This window comes from Melanaphis sacchari, unplaced genomic scaffold, assembly GCF_002803265.2.
Source record: "Melanaphis sacchari strain LSU unplaced genomic scaffold, SCAv2.0 Contig110_pilon_pilon, whole genome shotgun sequence".
Taxonomy (NCBI): domain Eukaryota; kingdom Metazoa; phylum Arthropoda; class Insecta; order Hemiptera; family Aphididae; genus Melanaphis; species Melanaphis sacchari.
In genome coordinates, this window is record NW_020270425.1 from 522,194 (window position 1) to 547,195 (window position 25,002).

General features: G+C 24.8%; 3 protein-coding genes across 8 annotated transcripts; 2 read left to right on the plus strand and 1 right to left on the minus strand.

The window, feature by feature from the left end:
* Positions 1-595: 595 nt before the first annotated feature.
* Positions 596-5,500, minus strand: LOC112603760 (small nuclear ribonucleoprotein-associated protein B-like). Of its 6 annotated transcripts, none has more exons than XM_025352489.1 (8): positions 5,191-5,500; positions 3,784-3,845; positions 2,411-2,504; positions 2,066-2,317; positions 1,290-1,391; positions 1,053-1,226; positions 753-985; positions 596-665 (listed from the first exon to the last, which is right to left on the minus strand). In XM_025352489.1, the coding sequence occupies exons 2-7, from the start codon at positions 3,784-3,786 to the stop codon at positions 756-758; spliced, it is 855 nt and encodes a 284-aa protein (XP_025208274.1). In that variant the 5' UTR covers positions 3,787-3,845; positions 5,191-5,500; the 3' UTR covers positions 596-665; positions 753-755. The 6 variants fall into 6 exon arrangements, with proteins under 6 accessions (XP_025208274.1, XP_025208275.1, XP_025208276.1 ...); XM_025352490.1 differs by having other exon boundaries at positions 5,187-5,500; XM_025352491.1 differs by lacking the exon at positions 3,784-3,845.
* A 152-nt stretch (positions 5,501-5,652) lies between these two features.
* LOC112603736 lies at positions 5,653-13,682 on the plus strand. The gene is made up of 14 exons (XM_025352458.1): positions 5,653-5,831; positions 7,468-7,519; positions 7,623-7,726; positions 8,543-8,734; positions 9,305-9,454; positions 9,517-9,711; positions 9,799-10,027; positions 10,091-10,367; positions 11,091-11,284; positions 11,833-11,940; positions 12,008-12,140; positions 12,923-13,153; positions 13,228-13,392; positions 13,466-13,682. The coding sequence occupies exons 1-14, from the start codon at positions 5,824-5,826 to the stop codon at positions 13,609-13,611; spliced, it is 2,184 nt and encodes a 727-aa protein (XP_025208243.1). The 5' UTR covers positions 5,653-5,823; the 3' UTR covers positions 13,612-13,682.
* Positions 13,683-15,905: 2,223 nt separating this feature from the next.
* LOC112603740 (espin-like) lies at positions 15,906-23,833 on the plus strand. The gene is made up of 3 exons (XM_025352464.1): positions 15,906-16,255; positions 22,247-22,312; positions 22,408-23,833. Exon 3 carries the CDS (start codon positions 22,461-22,463, stop codon positions 23,646-23,648), a length of 1,188 nt encoding a protein of 395 aa, XP_025208249.1. The 5' UTR covers positions 15,906-16,255; positions 22,247-22,312; positions 22,408-22,460; the 3' UTR covers positions 23,649-23,833.
* The last annotated feature ends 1,169 nt before the right edge of the window (positions 23,834-25,002 follow it).

Consider the following 25,002-nt stretch of genomic DNA (forward strand, 5'->3'; position numbering starts at 1 on the left):
CTTAATAGATATTTTAACAATATGAATACCCATACCAGATACTCATCAGCATATTGTATAGTAAATTTATCATTTATCATTTAACTAGTACTGATCTACCTTTATAAAAAACCTTTGTATGCTTGTATACATAATTTTATGTATAATATAACCTCAACAGCAAACTTTATGTCCAAAACTAATTTTTAAAGTGTTTCTTTATATGAATTTCTGTACCTAAAAGATATTCAAAAAATATCCATTTATATAATTATATAATATTTTTTTAGTATCTAACGAGAGAAATTTTTATTTTTATCTTTTAAAACAATACAATTAATTTTATTTATTGATAATAAAGACACAGGCTCAATAAGCTTTCGACTTGGGAATTACTTTATTTTTTTGAGTCAATTACTTTGGTAAAAAAAAAACAAAAAATACAAATAGGCAGGTAAAAAAATTATAAGTATATTAAAAAATTAGTACTTATGCAAAAATTATATTCCGTAGTTAAATAATTAATTTTGACACAATAATTCTTTATTGAATAATAATGATATTAAATAACATAAATTCTATTTTATATGATATTAAATTAATTGAATATTGATGTATTTTATGAAAACTTTAAATAAAATAAAGTAAAAATTTATATTGCTCAACTTTTTGACCATCCTTGTAGCCTAAAAAACAGATAATTGTTAAACAAAATTGATCGATTGATGTACCTAAAATATATTTTAAATACTTAGTACCTACTGAGTATTTACCTTTTATTTACGTAAAAAACGGCGTTTGTTACTTTTTGACAAGGGTGGAATTAATAAAGGCGGTCCCATTAGACCAATTTCAGGCATTGGTGGTGGTCCACCTTGAGCCACACCAGACATTGAGGACTGTCCATTTTGACCTATAACTGGCTTTGTTGGTGATTTACATTTACCCATAGTAAGCATTGGTGGCTGTCCATCTTGACTTATACCAGGCATTGGTGGCTGTTCATCTAAAATTTATTGAATGTCTTATTAATGGAGCTATCACTAATATTAAATAAATTAGAAAAAACATACCTCTTATGGTTGGTAGTAAACGAGGCCTTATTGGTGGTCTACCTTGAGTCACACCAGACATTGGTGCCTCTTCATTTTGACTTCCGCCAGACTTTATTACTAATCCACCTATACCCATAGTAGACGTTGGTGGTAGCCCATCTCGACCTATACCACACATTGGTGGCTGCATATCTAAAATATATTATAAAATGTATGGAGTTATAATTAGTAGTAAATAAATTGAGAAAAACATACTTCCTATGGTTGGTGGTAAAGGAGGTATCATAGGGGAGGGAAAGTTTGTTGCTAATAATTGACCATCGTTCATATCCATAAAAGCAGTCGGTGGATTTGACACTGGTAATAAATAAACAGCTATAGTATATCTTGATAAAAAAATATTTATTATTTTATCCATATTTAATATAGTATAAAAATAATTGTATTGTATTATATTGTATGAGCTTTTGCCTTTTAGACAAGCAATTAAAGTGATAAAACTTTTTTTGGTTTTATAAGGTATATGGACATGGAGTAAATTTTGAGAATTTCAAAACTTGTAAGGTATAAATATTAAAAATATTATGTGATTTTTTTTATAGTAATTTTAAAACAAATCATAAATAATAAATATGATACTTCCATCCACTTTATGACTATAAGTAACACTAATGTAGAATAGGTATGAACTATAAATAGTTCAATTAAAACATCTAGGTACCTTCTGGAAAGTTACCATTTTAAATAATTTTGTTAGAAATAAAAATTGTTAAGAAAATTTTTAAATTATCCATGTAATTAAAAAATTTAAATAAACATAACACATAATATAAGTAATAAGTAATCAGTAAGTAACAAATCACTAATAAGTAAGATGTATATGATTATAAATTATACACCTATCTAACAAACTTATTATAAAATAAATAAATAAAATGTTGATCAACCATCAATAGCATGATATGTTGTAGCCATCATTATGATATAATAAGTTATGTGTATTATACAAATGTATAGTTTAAAGATATTACCGGACATCGTAGTTGTTAAAGGCATTCCTTTTTCGGCAAAAAGTTTTGCTCCAGAACCAAATTTACTTGTGACTGGTACTTTAGGAACCTCATTTTCGAGAGGAGGAGGCCCTTCAACAGTTATAGATACTACATTATGCCCCCGTAAAATAATGAAACCAAGCGTACGACTTTCTTCGATTGGTCTAACAGACTCTAGAATCCGAAATTCTTCGCAATCGGCCAAAATCAAATTCATAAATTTATCGAAAGCTGTAAAATATAAACAAAGTCATAATACATATAGGTGTAAGCAAAATTTATTATCAAATGTTTAACTATTTTAATTGCATTTAAATAAAATACCTTTAAGTATGCCGATAAACATTCTTGAATCTTGTAAGATAACACGCACTCTGAAGTTAACGTGCTCCATAATTTTGTTACTCCTTGTTAACGGCTAAAACAAATACAAATTATTTAATAATAACAAAACTTCCAGCATTGAAAATTAAAAATCAATTAAATAGTATACGACAAAAACATTTAAAGTATCTTAGTATTAACTGTCTTAAATAGGTAATCTTCTGAATTTAAAGTTAACTATTTTTACCTATGCTTATTTGGTAGGAAGCAACATCCCGCTATCCTATCACTGTATAGAAGTCAATTATATTCTTCTATACCAGCGGTCGCCAGTCGGTAGTCCGAAGACCATTGGTGGTTCACGCTAAAAATGTTGTCGTTCACAGAAAAATTTGAACATTATTTGTAATGTTGTGTTTATAATCGTAATATACAGAAGTATTGTATAATGTCGTATTAATGTTCAGTTTACGACAAATAAGAATAAACTAGTAATAATATTGTCTTTATTATCTTACGTTATAAAATAAATAGACCTAATATCACTATCGTAATACTTTCTAAAAACAGTAATAATTCGAATCCAATCTTCATTTTAACTTTTTTTATTATTATTATTATTTTTTTTTTTTTTTTGTAATCAATAATAGTAAAACTAATTTAAATAATTTTGTTGTAAACAAAAAAAAATCCTTTTATTGATATTTTGTAAAATATATATTAATATAATTTTTTTTTTAATTTGGTATTTAAGACATGAGTATAAGTGGTCCGTAAAATTTAGAATTATGGATTTAGTGGTCCGTGAAGTCAAAAAGGTTGGCGACCGCTGTTCTATACTATGTAATTATATACTTTATAGCATAGATTCCCAACCAGGGTGCCGCAAACTTTATTTAGGGTTCCGCGAAATTATTTGAAATATATTTTTTAAGAAAAAACGATTTCATGAAAATAATAATTAAAAAAAATAAAATATTTGTATATACTATATATCTACGTCTTTCTACTTTTATTCATACTTATGCACTGCTGAATAAAACCGAAGTACCTAGTCTATAGGCCCTATAGACTACTAAACCTAACCCTATACTATAGGGTGCCTCCGGATTTTTAGAAAATGATTAAGGGTGCCGTGAGTCAAAAAAGGTTGGAAACCTCTGCTTTATAGGTTAGAGAACATTGTTTTTGTTATATTTCTCATCAATAATAGCCCAAAAGTTGTTATGAGGGATGAGTTTAAATGCAAGTCAATAAGATTTATTATATCTTATCTGTTAAAAAATTGCAATAGTTACTATGAATTACATCGAAACTGGAACATACGTAAAGCTTAATATCGTTATCGAAATTAAATGTACAGGTATACTAACCATTATGTTTACTGCAAAAATGATGTCGTATTTTAAGCTATGGAGCAAAACTATTCAAATATCTGCAATTAATTAAAATTATTGAGTGCTGTACGTGATCAGTAGTAAGTATAGTAAGTTTAGGTAGATAAAAGAAACGCTGAATCGAACCGACTCGGCATACAATTTAGTTGAGAATTATAAAATTGCAATGCAAAAAAAAACTTGTTGAGTCACAAAAAGGAAGATAAAGAGCATCGTGGTCATCACGCATTATCAACAGATTCATGGAATTAACCTTCAATAATAGTTAAATATAATATTTTTCAAAATGGTAATACTGTAAATACATTTACTGTCGATGTTCGTTTAATTTTGAATTATATTGATCTACAAAATATGTGTATACTATTATTTTTTTTATTATTTTTTATTTATAAAGAAAAGATACATAATTATTTACAAAAATTGTGTATAAATATAACAGTTGTAAGTACAATATAAATCGATAAAAATGTGTTTACAGTATAAAAAATAATTTGGATGTAAGTATGTTAATATAAAATAAATGTGTACCTATAAAATACAACAAAGTAGTAAGTATTAATAATAATAATAATTTGGTAATATAAAATTAGATTTAATCACATATTTGTTTAATATTATTATTATTATTATTATTATTATAATCAAGTACATTTAAATTAGCAAAATTAAATTAGATAATAAATAATTATATCAGCATATGTACAGGTGCGGGTTGATTTAGTAAAGCGTATGTTCGTATGTTTTGTAAAAAAAAAAACATTACTTCTAATGTTTTTATGATAAATTATTAAAAAATTAAGTTTTTAATAAATGGTTATGTTACATTTCATTATTAAATAGTTTGAATAAAAATTTTAAATTTTAACAGTTTCTATGTCCACATATCAAAAAAACCTAAAATTCCATCATAACCAATAATGAGGCTGTCTTCCAACCATTGAACTATACATATTTTAAAACAATCAAATCGTAAGAAAGCAGTTTGGATAGATTTGAGATTTTTAGTAAGTGTAATAGAATTAGTAGACCAGACGGGGGTGGCATATTCTAATCGGGGTTGAACAAAAGAGAAGTAAATACAAGCGGGTTATTAAATTCTGAGTAACAGCGTTTACGAAATTCTAGTTTTGCTATTCATTTTATTAATATGGTTTGTCAAAGTTTAATTTATATACTCAATTTTAAACGAGAACACACCGTTCTTGTCGTTTATCGTTGTTGGAGGCGGAACCACGCGGCGCCTCTCACACAAAATTAATAATTATTTTTTAATTGATCACCATCTGTAGGCTACTATCGATCTACCGTGCATACAGAGAAATTCAATAATTCAATATTACTGACAACGTACACTGTACAATATTATACATTTATACCTACGCATTTTCTACCGCATCATTCACTTCACTACGTATACAGATAATTAGCGAGACCGATGGCGGCTGAAACCGTCTGGAGCGTGATGAATGTGCGGGATTTTTGATCTGTTTTCGTTTGCCGGTCGATGCGTTCTTGTTTGATATAGAGTGTAGTATAAAAGAAGATTTCTAATGGCTAAATCATTAACTAATGATATACGTCGAGACAACGGCAACAAATTGATAATTGACTTATTCCATATTGCAAGGACCGCATACATCAAACGTGAAAAAGTATAGAAAATTGTATTTATTGTTATATGTAATTACTAATTATTAATTAACAACCGCTATTTAACATGAATAGCTCGTTTAGTATATGATGATTAGCTACCACTTTTTGATGCGAACCATGGTTGTTGTTTATTATCTACAACCGTGACGCGGACTCCTTATCACTTTATCAGTTACTCAGTGATCGAAATCCATGTGCTTAGTCATGACTTACAATTTACTGCAGTTCACACTGATCTGCGAAGTTGTTTGATCATACCAATTGAGTTATTTTAGATTTCAAATTTTTTAAGTCAATGGTTGAAAGCGTGGAACAGAATTGATTTAACATTAATACAACGAGTGCATTTCTTGATTAAAAATGGATAAGTGAGTCGGAATTTAACTTTTGTTATTACTATCATAATACATCTCATTAATTATACTTATAGCTATAAAGTTAGAACAATGACTTTAGTTTTTAATTTATGCCATACACTTAAATACACTTAATCTATAAACAAAAAAACCTAATTAGCTGATAAAATATAAAATATGTATAGCTTAATGCTGTATAGTGATTCCAAGTCTATGTTAAGTTTTACAATATCATGTTAATATTTGCTTATAATAATTGACTTCATACAAACTAAACAACTATAATGTTTTATGATGATCATCTAATGACTGTTTGTATTATACAAAAACTATAAAATCTACTTACATCAAGCATATAATAATAAATTTGTCTTCAACATTTTTGTTTCATTTAAAGTTATTATAGAGGGTACCATCGCTGGATGATTTCCCTTATCATGTGCCTCATGTGTATTTTTATTATGTATATAGGGTTATATCAATTATCCATTTTACTTATTGTATCATGTAAATACAGATGGTAAATTTTCTTAAAAAAAAAAAAAGTTATTATATATTTTTCATTCATATCTGCATGTAGATTAAACAATTTAACATATACCTAGTGAAGGTACATGCTCATAGTAGATACCTATACTATAAACTAGATAATGATAATTATTTCATAACTAGTGGTACCTATAACCCAACTAAGCTTGAAATAAAATGAATAAATATAAAATATGGTGTAATATAGGTATATATCAGTTCATGGACAAATTTACATTAGTGTATTTCACTTAGTAAATTAATTTGACCGAGTTAGATCATTTTTCTATGGTAAATATAGAATTCGATATATTGTCGAATGTGTTGACTTTTTTGATATTTTTATGAACAATATCTGAAACTTACGTCAATATCATTGGAGTAGTTTTTTGAATCTATAAACAACACGTATAGACATCATCATTTGATTTACATATAAATAATATTTGTTTATGTTAACATACTGTAACTTGTAATAGCAAAATAAAATAAAAAGTATGAATATCATTACTAAGGCTTGAATTTGCATGTTTTTTCTGAACAGTTTAAAAATAGCTAGGTAAGCTACAAGTTTTATTTGTAGTCAATAAGTCCGAAATATAAAGTTATATTTTGCATATTTCTGTATTTTATGATTTTTAAATGTATAATATGTAATATTTTGCTTATTTGAATAAAAATAACGAATTTATAGTTATATTTATAGTTCATGTAATTTGATGAAGTCATTTTCTTATCTTATCTGAGACCTATCGAGACAAGTAGTCATATTTTATTGAGTAGGTTTTAGTGAATCATATGTTAATCATGTTTGTTGTCATCTCAGTGCGTGTCACTTTCATTCGATTTTATTTATTTATATTTAATGAAAATAAAAGACTTTTTTTTTGCATATTTTTTATTTTATAAGGTATATTTCTACAAAACAAAAGCATAATTGAATATTTTATAGTGCATATTTCTGAAGTTTTTTGAGTGTACAAATCTGAGCCATAAATTTATTACTATATATTACTTTGTGACTTTAATTTTAATTAATTCTAAATATTTATAAGTACATTAAATAATTGTCATTAGGTTTTTATAGTTTAAAATTTAAAGGGATTGGTTTTTTTTTCAGCGATTTTGTTCATGAAATTTGTATGGTTGATTCATCAAAGCAATTACTAAAGGTTAGTTAATATTTATAATTATTTTAACTTAAAAATATATTTTAATTCAAATTTAAAGTATTATTGAGTAAAAAATTAATCTACTCTTATTTTATGATTGCAGGAAGGCTTTATTAATTTATGCAAAAAATATGGTTCTATTAAAAGTATAAATATTCACAAAACAAATTATGAAAATCAAGCATTTATTCAGTTTGAAGATAATGAGTTAGTAATTTTGCTTTTTATAAATGAAATATGCATTTAGAATTTTTTAGCGTTGCTGTCGTATAATCATCTACAATCATCTTTAGTTCTTAAATTGTATACTTTTGTGATTGCCAGTGTCCATAGTTGATCATTACTACCACGTTACATGACCACTGGCGATCATTTATGAATATGATTTTAAATAATTTATTTTTCTATGGCATTACAATAATGCAGAAAAAAGCCCAGTAGTGTAGTGGAATTATTTATAATTTATTTGATGTAATAAATATATTATTTTTATTTTTTAAATATAATAGTATAGCAAATTAGGAATAACATTAATAAATATAAGTGAGTGTCGATAAACTTTATACTATAACACAGTAAAATGACAGTCAATGTGTTAAAAACATTATAATTATTTTATTTATTACAATTTAACCAAGGCTTAATATGATAACCTAATACAAATATTACTATGAAAGTATTAATCTAATGCCTGTTATAGGCTTTTTTCAATACTTCTATGTTAAAGATACTTCATTTGAAATTATTTGTTAAAATAAATATTAGATCAATGCTTTCTTGATAATACTCATAATAAGGTATAATTTGACTCGGTTAACTCAGTTTTGAAAATTGAAAAGTATGAAATACGGTTTTGCAATATACTCTATTATAGTTAAAAACCATATTTGGTTGCGCACTTATATGTAGAGTAATTATATAGCTTATAACTGTATAAACTAATATATCATATTGTATAGTTATTTTTTAACCTAAATGGAGTATGCAATAATAATTATTATAATATCTTTATTATTTTTATAGTGTTGCAGTCAAACTTTTAAATGAAAAATCATATTTGCCATCCTTCATATCAGTAGATCTTTCCAGTCGAACACAAAAAATGATGAATTTACAAGATGAAAAAGAATTTCAAGAAGATCAAAAAAAATTAGAATTGAATAATAATCCGGAAACAACCAGTAATAATGATGGAATAAATAAAACAGTAGCTGAGTTAGTTTTTAATAATTAATTAGTTTTATGTTACAAAAATAATATTAATTAGTTATTTGTGATTTTCTTTTAATTTATTTTTAATGTATTGATGATAAATACTTCTTCAAGCCAAGTTACCACAACTTGTGTACTTTCTCGGTACACCAATAATCAATGGATGAGTATATAAATGTTTTAACAACTGTATATTCAAACATATTTGCTGCTTTTGAAAACTTACTATTAATATATAACTGTAGAAGTTTTCAATTCGGGTGCATAGTAAACACCTATAAGTGATAAAAGTATTTTGAAAATATTTATCTTATACATGAGTCTTAATAACTCAGGTTTATGAGAAAAGGTTCAGGATGATAATTGATTATTTACTATGAAATTGAATAATCACTGATCATTAGTTATTACTAATTGTCTATTTCTTTCAAATTGAAAACTTTAAAGATGATTTATGTTGCTAAGTGTGCAGTTAAAATCCTCATCATTTTTCTTAAGTTTATTTTAACAAATAATAAATAGTATATGGGTTTATTTATTATAGAATGATATTATTATTTGTTTCATTAACAGAACTTTAGTTTATATTGGACCTGAGATTTCTGGAAGAAGTTTAATGGAGGATTACAAACAATTTAAAACAGAAATCAAATTACCTTATAATCTGGGAAATGATGATCTTTTTGGAAAACCTCTTAGTACAAAATGGGAAAAAATAAAAGAGTATTTATAATATTATCATGAAGTTAATTAACTTTTACAAAATATTACTAATTAAATTGCAGGCCTGAATTTGAAATTAATAAACTTGATTTTTATAATCGTTTTGAAAATTGTATGGGTGGTGAAATTAAAATTGAAAAAAAGTTAAGTCCAAACATGTTTACTGGTTTGACTACAATTTTTAATGATGGTGAAAATGTACAAGATAAATTAAAGACTATTAGCAATGATATTGAATGTTCTGATATTTTAAATGTGTAAGTTTTTGATTTATTTTAAAATGCAAATAGTTAATATTATTATTATATTTTATTGGTAATTAATTATTGAAATAAAATATTTAGAAATAATCTGAAGTATGGAATGTTAGTGGGTGCATTTGATAATGCAACTAATTTGTATGGTCGTGGATATGTGACTTTAGTTGCTGGAAATAGTGTTAATGTCGCTTTGAGTGATTATGGTAGAGTAATCAATACAAAACAAATTAGGGTACTACCTGAAAAATATAATCGGGTGCCTGCCTATTCATTTAAAGTACATACCAAAGGTGACCATGTTCCACAATTAAAAGTAAGATTTCTAGTGCTAATCTTAAGAAATTTTTAAATTTCTTATTTATTTTTCATGTTGTAGAAAACATCTTATACTTTCAAAGTGTGCAGTGTTTGTCCTGAAAGAATTGTGTTGATAATATTTGATGAAAATAAAGAAATTAAAGTGCAATTGAAAAAATGGCAGCCTACTATAGAAGAATCTGGTGTTTCATACATTGATTTTAAGAACAATAGCTCTGTAGAATTACTCAAGTTAAAATATATGAACTCCGTATTTATTAGATCAAAAGAAAAGCATCATTTTGACTTTTTTTTTTCATCTTGGAACAATTTAGCAGCCTATTGCTATAAAAATTGTAATAATTATTTTTATACTTAATTATTTATGTATTTTATGATTCTATTTCATATTAACTATATGGTATATGACATTTTTAAAATATGTTATCCTTTTTTTTTAAAAATATATTCACTAATCAAACAACTTAAATATTTATCTTCATATTCTTAAACATTGCAATAAAATTACTAGTTAATTATTTTGTGTTTTAAAAAAAGTGTTGCTCCATTTTTTTAAAAATTTGAAATATATTTTCTTATTTTGTTCTATTTTTATTTGATACAATTTTTATTAATCGATATTTTATTTAAAACCTATATAAAGTCTTTATATAGAAAAAAACTAAACTTTAAAAATTATTAAATAAAATCTTATTGTATAATCAATCATGCAATTAGTAGAATGGCTATCTTGGATATTTTTTAAGTCTAATATTTCACCAACTCACTCATAACCTAATAAATGCATTTATTTTCACAGTTCTAACTAATAGTTAATACTAAATTATTATTTGTTGACCATTATTCATCTACCCACCATGGTTAGCTCAGAGGTTTTTACATCTCGATTTTCCCTTCATCAAATCATTATATGAGACATCTATGTTATTTTTGTTTTTATTACAAAATGAAAATAAATATATTTATTTTTTATTATCAGTTCAAAGTAACTTAACAAATACACTTTGTAAAGCATATTGTTTTTATTTTAAAATATTAAACAATAATTTTTTTTTTAGCTCAGCCTTTAAATAGAAAACCAGTTTATGGTGAAATTGTAGGTTTTAAATCTACTTTAACCAATAATTATGTCAGAGGTAGAGTTCATCAATTTTTAGAAGACGATATTTATTGTGTGAAGCATATGGATGATCCCTTAAGAGAAAATATCAAATCATCTGAAATGATAGAATTACAGTTTAAACATAAAAGTGTATGTATTTTTCAAACTTAATTAAACTAATATTCATTTGTTCATTTGTGTGTTTATATATATAATATATACCTTAGTAATTATTTAAACAGTAAACACAAATTAAATTAATTCTAAAAAGAAAACGCTCCAGTATAATCTTAAACAAATAATTGAGCTCTGTCTATATTATACATTTTTATAAATTTATTTAATTTATACTAAGATATTGAAATAGATGGCTATTTTGGTGAATATTGAATTAATATTATTTTTATTTTGAATTATAGCAGACTTAATTATAATTTTTTCACAGCACTTGTATTTTCTTTACATTATTGTGAACTATTGTTTCTAAAGAAAATGGAAAAATAAAATATTCATTACTGTACGTACAATTGGACACTATTTTGAAATTTGATTACTTTTTTTTACCCTGTTTGATAATTAAAATTATTTTAATAAGGCTAAATATTATATGTATATTAAATTGAAAATGTGTGCTATAAAAATTTTGTAATTAAGCAATTTTAATATGTGTGATTATTTTCAAGTTATGTTTGTTATAGATACCTGTAAGTGTTTTAAAAGTAGAACTGAATAATGCTTTGCCATATCCTATGCTGTTTGATGCTAAAAATTTTGTTGAACATGTTATTGGTATTCGTCTTTCTGTGGTAAGTTTACACTTAAAATCAAGAAAAATGAACAGTAATTTTAATTACATAAAAACTATTTTATTAGCACTTTGATGATTCGAAAGCAGAAGGATGGAAACATATAGATTTAAATATTAAACCTATAAAAGAAAACTTTAATTCTATTTTATATAGTTTAGCTGAACCTTTGTGGCTGAAAGATAACATTACCATGAATAGTATGTATTCAATTATAATTTAATTTTTTATTTTTAACATAGTAAAATACATGACAAATTTGTCATGGTAAAATATAAAATAATGTATTTATTTTAGGTATGTAAAACATTAGTACTTTTAGTTTTGGATTTATTTAGTATTCAATAATTGTTGTTTGGTTATCGTAGATAGGAAACCTAATGTGTGTAACCTAGTTAAAGTATGAAAAGTAGTTATCTTCTATCTCAATTTGTATTCTTTAGAATTTTTATTGAATGCACATCAATAGTGTTTATGCATTGCATAATAAAAACTAATAATTTTTATTAGGTTTCAAAAATAAAAGTAAAAAATTGTCAATTTTATCATCTATTATTGATTCCTTAAAATAATAAAATTTTAATGAGGCTTAAATTATTTTGAAATTGGTAAAAATTCTATTTTTATATATCATTTTATTTACTAAAATTGTGTTTTTATTTATGTACAATACTCTCTAAGTGATCGGTGTAATTATCATTGTTCAATTATTTTTTGAGTATTAATAAAACTTATCAAATATTTCATTGGTATCTAATTCATTATCTTTTTATTTGTTATTTATCAGTATGATTGGGATTTTAATGACGTAAAAAAGGACCAAAATTGTCTTTTATGACCTAATAGCTGTATAATACTTTTTTAATTTTAAACACAGTAGTTTAACATTAGATTAGATATTAAATTACAAAACTTACAAAATTATTCAAATTAATGAATATTGTTATTTTTAGTATTAATTTTTTTTTTTTCATATATATAGGTTCTTTGGAAAATTTTCCTAAATACATGGATTTATTCAGCATCGAATTGGTTGAAAAATCTGTTGTAAACTTGAAGTTTGTTATGTATCATGATGGAGTATTTTATATGAGAGACAAATTATTTGGAAAATCTTTTTCAGTTTTATCTTATATGATTAGAGAGTATTGTAGCTTGAATATGAGTCCTTATTTACCACATATTAATGAAGTATGCCTAGGCCATTTTCCAGGTATTTATTACTCTAATCTATTCACTTTTTATATGGTTATTTTAAAATATATATAAATATTTTTTTAATTATAGACGGTTTGTGGTACAGAGTAATATGTGATCAAATGAAACCTGGTGAATTGGTTAAAGTACATTCTATAGATTTGGGAAACGTTGCATACTTGAATACTACAAATTTAAAAAGACTTCCAGAAGAATTAATGTTTTGTCCAACTCATGTTTATCTGTGCATTTTAGGTAAATACTGAATTTTTAATATTTAAAATTATAAGCATCATTGGTGGTTTAATTGCAGTTTTTTTTTTTTTAGATCCTTCCATTCAAATAAATGAAAACAATATTGAACTATTACAAAAATATGAAAATACTGATTGTGAATTAACTATTTTAAAAAGTCTAGGTGGTAAAAATCATTACTTATTCAACTGCCCATTCTTCGAAGAGATTCTTCAATGACTTATAGTTACTAGTTTTAACTATAGTTATAATATTTTAATAAAATAGTTTTAAGATAATCAAATTATATGGACAACATATGTAATTAAAATAATGTATAACTATCATAAATTAGATTTAAAAAATTGTATTAATATTTTTATTGCTAGATATTTTATAAAAATTGATAGTGACTTAATTTTTTGTGATCGATAAATTTTAGTGTGAACTAAATACATAAATAAGCAGTTAAAAATTTGTTTTTAAATAACATCTTACATTTATAATTTATCTTGTCAACATTTTGATCATATTATTGATTATTTGACTACTAATTTAAGTTATGATTTGTAAAAGTTTTGTTATTCAATGTAAATTATTAATTTGTCAAATTAAATAATTGCATTTACAACATTTATGAGATTTTTTTTTAATAAATCATTATTGAAAATACATTATATATAATATTTAAATAAAATATAAATAAATCAAGTTATTGATGTTTAAATTTAATTTTCACTTTTATTGTTGGTATTTATAGTTGAATGATTGGAACATTACGTTCACTTGTTATTTATGCTTCTAATAAAAAAATTAATTTAAGGATTAAACTTGTATTAGCTGTAAGTTTTAAACTAGCTTTATAACTTATTAAATATTTAAGATAAGTACCTTCATACTTTTTTATTACAATCACTTTTTATTTGGAAATTTAAATTAAAGGTTTATCAATAATATTAATATTTATTTTATACTTATTAGAGATAAGCTTTAATTATATCGAATTTGATCAAATCCTCAATTTTTTTTTTTTTTTTTATTCATAAATAATAATAACTATAATTGTATCATTGTAGTAAATAGGTTATACTGTAGACACAGTTATTAAATAAAACTTTGATTGCTCAAAATAAATTTATTTCCAATTTTCAAGCTTAAATATTAGGTATTAACTACTATAATAAATTTGATAAGTAAAAAAAAAAAAAAAAATGGTCTTACTTCTTTCGATAATGTTTTTATTTATGTAGGTAGTCTATAAAATATATAAACATGAAATGTACTCAGATCTCATACTATTTTGCTATCCCATAAAATAAATACAAGACAGCTAGAGTGTTATGTTGTGTATACTAACTACTAATTATTAAGCATCATACTTGAACGAGAAAAATAATTATATGCTAATTAAATCTAATTATTTATTATAAAAGAAAAGTATATAAATTGAGTACTCAATCAGGAAATGAAAAAATGAACTAATTGAGTTCACACCAGAAAAAAGTTAAGTATTCCTAATCGTCTTAAGCGATGCTTGGTTTATTTTAAATTTTAAGAGATACCTATAGATTATATCATGATTGCGATCTTCTTCTGTTATTGTACGAGTACACCAGTACCTACATGGCACAATTCTTCGATTTTCAAAAATTAATAATTATCCATACGTATTGGTATAATATTGAGTATACATATATATATATATATATATATGTATATAATGAAAGTCGGGCACATAAAACGTGACTACTCCTCATCAAACTTTTCTTCTAGTAAAGTTATAAAATTCTAATATTTCTGTGGACTATGCAATCACTAATCAGTTATCACCAGTAACCATTAAAGATAATATTTAAGACTATAATAAACAATATGATTAGTGAACAAAAAAAAATAATAGTGCGTAATACATAATATTTTGAGGTCTATGTAGGTATTTATAGACCTAAAAATTAAAGGTTCAACATTTCTAACTTAAGTACCTATAATATATTCGCACCAGGTGTTTAATAAGTTTCGAAACTCTAAGTAGTCTTAACTACTGTATGCGCATATTTTAATGAATTTAATGCCTACACAGTACACGGATCCTTTTAATTTGAAAATTGTATGATGTAATTTGAAAATGTAGCACGGGCCAGATAAATAATAAATGACTCGCGGGCCGCCAGTTGCCCATTTGCTAGCTGTGCATTTACGATTTAAAATATTTAATGACTTCAGAGTCACACTATTAGCCTTATAACGGTTTCCACGCTTATTATTTATTGAACATTGAACAGTGAACACTCTGTATGACAATATTGTACGTAAGTATTCTTGTTTAGTTCCAATTAAACCCAACATAATTTGTCGCAAAACAATTAAACTACGAAATTTAATCGTAGATAATTAATGATCGTTGGACCAACGGGCTAGACGTTCAAACGCTTCGTACGTTTTGGTTTTCGGATTTTCCGACTTCGGGACGCCGGTCGCTGTGCAATAAGTGTAGTTACAAACATTATCAAAGACTGTTGTCCTATACTAGAAACGCAGTCGCACCGAATCATGGAACAAAATAATAATACGACGCTGTTAACTTCCACTGGCGATTAGGCGTCTAGTGTCTACCAATAGGCAATAACGTTATTCATCATCAACGATTTTTACTTAATAATTACGAATACGCCGAACACCGAACAACGACGTCGTCTTCGATTTACATCGTTCTTTTTTACTACCGGTGCCGGGCATTGTGATATTACGTTTAGTCGGTGTAGACCGTGTACAGTGTAAATTCTGAAATTTTGTTTGTTTCATTGTCAACGAGAACTTTGTCGGTTTGTGACGTCGAATTGACCTGCTCGCAGTATTCGTATCGAAGTCTTCAACAACCGTATACGTAAGTATAAGCACCGCCTGCGTGCTTCACTGTTTGATCGCAGATGGTATATATTACTATATCAGCGTCTCTAGCGTGTGATAACTTATTAGAGGTATAAGTATCGTTTGTTGTTGTTATAAGATATTTTGTATAGGAAAGATTGTGTGTGTGTGTGTGTACGTGACTAACTTAGGTGTAAAGGAGCAGTGGTATATTTAAGGCTGTGTTTGGAGGGGATTTACGCAAAAACGATTTTCACTACTTAAAAGTTAGTCATGGGAATAATGATTTTAGTATAATTGATTTATTTTGTTGTTGAATCCTTTTCTTTCTCAGTACCCGTATATTACTGACTACTTTATACTTAACAGCTATTGGTTTTATAAGTGTATTCATTGGTATAGTGTATACCAGGGGCGGCCAAACAGTCGATCGCAAACGATTTTAAAGTCGATCGTGCTAGAATTTATTTTTAGGTTGCGCTCACAAAAATTAATTATGGTGGTATAGTAACTTAATAATAATAAAAACTTTTTTATCAAAGTCGATCCTCAAAGGTGAAGTATATTTTTAGTAGATCGCAGCCGAAAAAAGTTTGACCGTCCCTGGTGTATACGAATAATAGTTAATACAATTAGGTAACACTCAGTTGAAGCGTATTTATTCTTATTTACTTAATATTGTTTTTGTATTTAAAAATAATTTATACCTACCTTAATTTGAACCGAGAATCTATCCAATTATGTTATTATTCAAATTATTTTTAAAATAATAGAATTGATTCAATTATTCAAATAATTGAATGATTTGATTATTACCAATACTATTAAAAATGTATGCTACAAATTTAGTAATATTCACTTGGAAATGATATGCCAAACATATTTTTCAATGTTTTCCAAATTTGTGTACACTAAATATTTAAAAAAATTGAAAAAAAAATATTATAGGTACCTAAAAAATTGTAATAATTCCTGCTACGCCACGGTCATTATTTCGGTGCATTATTGTAGCGCCATAAAAAAGTTAATAATATAAAACTAAATTAATTTATGGTCACCGGCTGTCATGTGCCGTGGTAGTAATGATGAACTATGCCCCCCCCCAGTGGTCACAAATATAAAAAAATTGCGAATTACTGATGACCACCGGCGGTTAACGTGTTAATTTAATAAATTATTTATTTTCATTAGTAGGGCACAAGTTTTTATATAATAAAAAAGTTGAAGTATGTAAATATTTATATTCTTATTTTTGCTAAAATATGTATTAAAAAACACAAAGTATTTAATGAAACAAATTTAGTTTATTAATTTATTACATACTGTTTTTCTTAAATTGTATTAATTAATTCATTGACAATAGTTTATTCTTAGAAACAATTGGATACAACATATATTTGGAGATTTTCAATTTTAAATATACAGTGATTAGGTTTCAAAATTGATTTTTAGAGTATTTAATGCCGATCTAGGATAATGAGACATATTTCTTACTTGATTTATCAGATGGTGATAATTCAATAGTCATTGATGTTTTTCATTTTTAGCTAGTACATAATTTAATTATTTTTTTTATATAATTAGTCCAGATTCTCTTTGAATTTTATTTAATTTGTTTGCTGAATTTTCCACTATCTAAAGACTTTAAATAATTGTTAGATTTGAAGTTTCTAATTTTTTTTATTACTTTGGCCAAAAAACCAAAATAAATATGGAAAAATATGTAAAATAAAAAAGTGCTATTTTATTCAGGGTGTTATGAAATGTACTTAAGATCAGAATTAAGTTTGATTAAAAATAAGGACGTTTCATAACACCCTTTAATAAAAATATTTATTTACATTAAGATCTGCTCCCTATTCATTAGTAATATTCACATTAAGTACCTAGATGTATTCTTTATTAAAATAAAATGTTTAAAAGAATAAAAATGAAAATTTTAATACAACAATTTTGATGATATAGAGTTATATATTATTAATAGATGCTTTGTAATCTTACCTTAATACTTAATTATTTATACTCATAGTTTCAGTTTTTTTTATTAGAACAACTTTTTTCTTTTGATTCAATAACACAAATTTTAATTTTTTTTTTTTAAACTTATTAATTTATCTAAAAAAAAACACAAAATTATACAAAGATTAATAAATGTGGAATCATGAATAATAATATAATATATATATATATTAATATATTAAGAGGACGCTATACAGACATACCAAATTTACGTTCAATAGATTAGGTTTAGCTTTGTTAGTTTAAAAATTATAGTGAATTGACCTATAATGAAACTTGATGGTAAGAACATTTTCTGTGTTTGAATGTGATCTTTTATGATAATTCAATTTTTTTAAGTGAGTTATGAGCATTTTTAATTTACTTTATTTTACATATGCAAAACTTGCTAAAAAATTGAATTATCGTAAAAAACCCACATACAAACACAGAAAATGTCCTTACCATCAAGTTTCATTATAGGTCTATTCACTCTAATTTTTAAACTAACAAAGCTAAACCTAATCTGCTGACTGTAGCACTTGTAAGATAAGTGAGAAAAACAAATGTTTGTGTAGTGTCCTCTTAATATCATTCATCAAGATAAACAAAAATTACAGCAATACACCATAGACAGGTTATGACTTAGATTTTCTATGGCTTCCCACATTCATAATAATTTTTTATTTGTATGAAATTATTAATATACTATATATTTTGTTCAAAAATAATGATATAACAAATGTATGAACATTTGAGCTCAAATCAACAATTTTCAATTGGCTTATCTGTTTCTGATGTATCTCTGACTTCTATAAAGATCAAAAGTAATATTTGATTTAAATATTTGATACTTGCCTTCAAATGTATTAAATTAAATAAGGTGTACCTTAGTCTGTATTTTGTGTAATGAGTGACAGAGTAGATTGCTCTTTGGTCTGTTAATAATATCTCTATAAATCCCATTAGTTATTTTTTTTTTAATGGTCATTTTTTCCTTGAATAATAACTAATAAATATAAGGATACATAAAAATAACTCTCTGACAATACATATCTACTAATATACTACAATACAGACTGTAATAATATCTTATTATAACACATTTTTTTTATTTTATCTATTTTGTTTATTGTAATTAAATAATAATTTTTTTCTACTTTTTAGTAAAGATTACAATATTAAATTATTAATTTTAAGCAATTATTAAAATTTTTCAAGACATTGCTGAGGTTTTTTCATGAAATAGTACTTAAGAATATTTTTAAATACCTTAACAAAAAAATATTATTAATTTAATTTACTTAATACCATATTTTATAATACAAATACAATATTATAACATACATTATGTATTTAATAAATAAATTATAAATTATAATTTACTAAGATTAAATTAAATTAACAACAGTTATAAAATAATCATTACATTAAGTTATATAAAAAAAAATTTAATTTGTTCTTTTTACACTTTATTGAAACAGATATTTTATAATAATAATGACAAGTAAATAATTTTAAGTTTAATAATAAATTTATTTTCATGTTTAAGATTATTAATAATTGTACTTAAAGGTTTGTTACACCATAGGTAATTAGAATTTTCAACTTTACTTTTCCTTAATGTTTTTTTTGTTTATTTTCATTGCACTTTTTTTTTTTGAAATGATTATTTGATATCAATAACTTGATTGTACTTTCAATTTCATTTTTCTCTTGTATTTGTGTAGTGAGCATATGAATATTAGGATGTAATTGTGTTTAACTTTTAGTTTTACGTTCAGACATGAAAAATATGATATTATCTAGTCTAATTCTATTAACATTGAATTTTAATACATTATACACAAACTATGTATCTATATAAATAATTAAAAATTAAAAATATATTTAAAAAAAAGTAATAATAATAAATATGTTCTTACATTTGGAACATTAATTTTTTATTTCAGCCTATATTCTCTAAGAGTATTTGAACATTTATAAAACACCATTATTATAAACACAAATATGCACTATACAACATAGATTTTAGTGATACCTATAAATTAAATCAAGTTTTCATTACTGTGCTAGTTAAAAGTATATTAATCATCCTAATAGATCCATTGCATCGCACAATAAGGTTTGTTTTAATATGAAGTAACACAATAACAATCTGAATGACAGTATTATTAAATACTTTGCTATGTAAAATTTTCATAATATATTTTTATTATATTTATGATAAGTGTTACCTAATTACTGTATGATTTTATTTTTCAAGTAAAATAACTAAACTTATACTAAATATAATAAAATATATTATTTTTACATATTTTAAATTTGAATAACAATACCTATTATTAATCTGTCCATCAACTTTAAATGTGATGAGTGCAATCAGTATACAAAAAAATGATTTTAAGCACTATCATTAAAATATCAACATTTATAAAAATATATATTTCTATAAAATATTTTTCAAACATTTTATGCTGTGATAAGTTCTATAACCATTTACTTAATGTGCTGTTGATCATAATATTCATAACTAATTCAAATACAGTCCACACTATAAGCAGTAATTAAAGTTAGAAAAAAGGGACATAACATAATTTAACTAATAAAAAATGTAAATAAAAAAGATAGAAGAATGCTATTAATAGTGAAAATGAATATGTTTAAGAATTAAATGTATATTTATTTAGTATAATACTTGATAAATATGTAGATTTTAAAATTATAATACTATTTTCACAGAATTTCACTTATTAAATCCAATACAAATTGAAAAAAATTTAAAAAAACCAAATAGCATGTATAAAGTAAAATCATGCTCTTTTAAAATGTAAATGAAAAGTGAAATTAAAGTTTCTTCTTGATCATAATATTATGTTGATAATAATTGTGATTCTTCCAATGCTATTATAAATTTACAGCTATTAGTTAAGTTGTATAAATAACTTTCATATTTCACAAACCTTAGGTCAATATGTAAAATATCAAAATAGTAACAAAATTATGGGTATTGTTCAGCAAGTATCAATATTATGTATAAAAATTGAATTAAAAGTTAAAATATACTATTAAGGTCAATAAAGTTCAATGAAAGTGAAACAGCACACTTTTTATTAGATAAAGTTACAAGAAATGAATAGCGTCCAAAAATTCATAACAGTGTTTTATTTGGTCAGATTTTAGATGGAATTTTTTATTATAGAATATCATATACCTATTTAGAAACAATCCATTTATTAAGTAAAAATAATTTGTACACATTGAAGCATCTTGTTATCTAAATAATTAAACTGTACACTATTCTAATGTATGACAAGTTGTAAGGTAAATTGATGAAAATTATGTATTTATGTAAAACTAAAAGAAGACTTTCTTAATTATTTCACTAATCATAAATCAAAGCTTGAAAAATTTGGAAACAATGTTATTTGTATTGACGAGGTACATATAATGAACGTGTATCATTTCAATTTATAATTATTTTGATTTTTGATGACTTGAGTAAAGGATTCTCATACTTGTTCATAACAAGTAATTAAATTGATAAAATGGTATTAAGAATATTTATTATAAAATAAGAGAGTCACTCGTTTTCTTCAACCAAATATTTTCATGTCAGATATAACTAAAAGTTTTTATAATGCATGGGTGGTTGTTGGTTGAAATTAAAAATATGTAATATACATAGAGTTTATTGTACATGGCACGTTGATTGATCTGGAGGGGAAATGAATATAAAATAACATTTAAATCAAAGTGTAAGAAATGTATCCAATTTTAATAACTTTACTCCAAGAAAAATACTGACGTGTTTGGCAAAGTATTTGAGAAAGCAAATTTCTAGCAGTTTGTTGTAATTTCTTAATGAAATCTGAAGTGTCTCAATAAAAGAGGAGACATTTTTTATTTAATTTTGAATATAACTTTTTCAATTTTAATACAATATAGCAACTATTCCACTTTAATTATTGCAAATCTAACTTGTTTTTATTTTGATATTTGTTTATAGATTATACAATGTAATATGGAAATCAATCTGATTTTAAGCTTGCCGATAAATAACAATAATTCTTAAGTAAGTATTCTTATTATAAGTAATTTAATTGTACATTTTAATTATAATGATTTGTATGTATCATTAATTAATGGTGATTCATTTTTATGTTTTAGGCTGATATTAAATATTTTAAATAACCAAAATATTCGAAAACTCAAATTTGACAATGTATACCTTATCAAAACTAGCATATTTTGAATGTAATGAATTGCAAAAACATTGGTATAATACTACACCAAATAATGTAATTAAAATTGATATCCATCATTGTTGCGAACATTTAATTTTATATATGAAAGGAGAAAAAAAAATTAGACCTCAGTTAGATACTCTCATATGTAACGCTGCTTCAGATGCTGGACATTTAGATTGTATAAAATTGGCTCGCAGATTAGGGTTTTCTTGGGACAAATATGTTTGCATGAATGCTGCTGAAAATGGTGATTTAGATTGTCTAAAATATGCCCATGAAAATGGTTGTCCATGGAATAGAAGCGTTTGTTACACCGCCGCAAGATATGGTAATTTGGATTGTTTAAAATATGCTCATGAGAACAAGTGTCCTTGGGACAAATATACATCCAATTGGGCCGCAAATTGTGGTAAACTTGATTGTTTGGAATACGCATTTAAAAATGAATGTCCTTGGGATGAAAGAACATGCATGTTGGCTGCTCATAACGGATATATTGATTGTTTAAAATTTGCCCATGAAAATGGGTGTCGATGGGATTCAGAAACGTGCAAATGGGCTGCAGATAGTGGACAACTGCAGTGTTTGATATATGCTCGTAGTCATGGTTGTCCGTGGTCTATTGATACATGTACCATGGCTGCAGCGAAAGGCAATCTGGAATGCTTAAAATATGCTCATGAAAACGGGTGTGAATGGGATAAAAAAACATGCACTATGGCTGCCACTAATGGACATTTAGATGTTTTGATGTATGCCCATGAAAATGGATGTCCGTGGGATGAATGTACAACTTTTTGTGCTGCAGAAAGTGGACATTTAGATTGTTTAATTTATGCTTTTACTCACGGATGTGGATGTGATTATAAAACGGCCAGTGCTGCCAGTAGAAATGGGCATTTGGATTGTTTAAAATATCTACGTGAAAATAAATGTACTTGGGATTCATTTTCAACCTATGGACCTGCAAAAAATGGACATATGAATTGTCTCCAATATGCCCACGAAAACGGATGTGAATGGCATGAAGATACATGCTATATCGCTGCAGTGAATGGACATTTTGAATGCTTAAGATACGCTCGAAAAAATGGTTGTCCATGGGATCTTAAAACACGTCAATGGGCTATCAATCATGGAGAGTTTGAGGACTGTTTATAATGTATTTATGGAAAACAGATGAATGATTTATATACAGGATGATATTCATTTTATTTTACTACTAAATATTTTAAATTTCTTTTGTAGCTACATGACTACTGTTTTCAATTTTTCGATATCTGTTCAGGAACAGTTCTTAAATGTAATTAATACTATAAAAATAATGTTGAATTATTTAAGTTTAAAATGGTTTTTTTTTTTTTGCTATTATTATTTATTTATTCAGATTATATAAATCAATAAAATTCTACTTAATTTAAAATACAAACAAGAGTGTAAGATAATTTATTAAAATGTATATAATAAATAGGGCTCGGAAGTTGATGCATTTTGCATTTTTTTGGTGTTTATTACTTTTTAAGTAATTTTTCCACATTTTTAGTCATTTTTACTAATTTCACACTTTATATTTGGAAGTTTTTCCAAATATAAATATTTATTAACAGATAATCGTCGTTCATTTACTTTCGATAACATAAAATACACTCTAATTGTACAATGCAATGATTTTGATTTTTAAATAATTTGTAAGCTTTGATGAATTTATAAAACAATTATTTGTAATTTTTTAGGACATTTTTATGTCATATTTGCATATTTTTTTTAGGTCATTTTTTATTGTTTTTAAGATCATCAACTTCCGAGCTCTAATATTAAGCAAATTGTTAATTTAAAATATATTAAGCATTTGTTTTTCTGTAAGAATAAGAGAAAAAAAGTCTTGAAAAACACCACCCGTTTTTAAGAGTAACAAATTAAATGTACAGTATTATTTATTTAAGGAAGGTGTATTAAAATAACTCAAGCAATTTTAAATTCTCATTTTTGATTAACATTTATTACATTTTTTTTTTATATATTATATAGTTTTATCAAATTTGTAATTGACAATAAATAGAAATTATATATTTCTACTTGATAAAAAATTTTCCAAGTTATCTTTAATATTATTAATAAATAATAAATTAATAGTAATAGGTTTTAATTTTTAAACTGGATACATAATAATATTAAAATAGTATATCATATTACTTATTTTAGTGTTAATAAGACATAATACATGCATGTGTTGTCTTTGTTTTACAATTCCTTAAAAAACAGTAAATGTATCATGTTCTGAAGAATGCATTAAAATCTTTTTTACTTAATATTAAAATTATTGTACCTATTATAAAACTTATAATAGATTATTATTTAGTAAACAATTAGTCTTGTAAGATATTTTTTTTACTTTTATTTTTAAGAAAACTGAACAGTATAAAATTCATTATTGTTTATGAATTCTAAAATGTTCACAGTGTGCTTACTATTAAGAAAGTTAAGTTATAATTATATACTAACCTATAATCTCAAT

Excerpts from the sequence above, each read along its gene's own strand:
- LOC112603740 (XM_025352464.1), top strand. The coding sequence starts at position 22,461 with ATGTATACCTTATCAAAACTAGCATATTTTGAATGTAATGAATTGCAA.
- LOC112603736 (XM_025352458.1), top strand. Across the intron at positions 10,028-10,090 it reads ACCATGTTCCACAATTAAAA|AAAACATCTTATACTTTCAA; the intron begins GTAAGATTTCTA and ends TTCATGTTGTAG. Across the intron at positions 11,285-11,832 it reads TACAGTTTAAACATAAAAGT|ATACCTGTAAGTGTTTTAAA; the intron begins GTATGTATTTTT and ends TGTTTGTTATAG.
- LOC112603760 (XM_025352489.1), bottom strand. Across the intron at positions 1,392-2,065 it reads TTTAACAACTACGATGTCCG|TGTCAAATCCACCGACTGCT; the intron begins GTAATATCTTTA and ends ATTTATTACCAG. Across the intron at positions 986-1,052 it reads TTTACTACCAACCATAAGAG|ATGAACAGCCACCAATGCCT; the intron begins GTATGTTTTTTC and ends AATAAATTTTAG.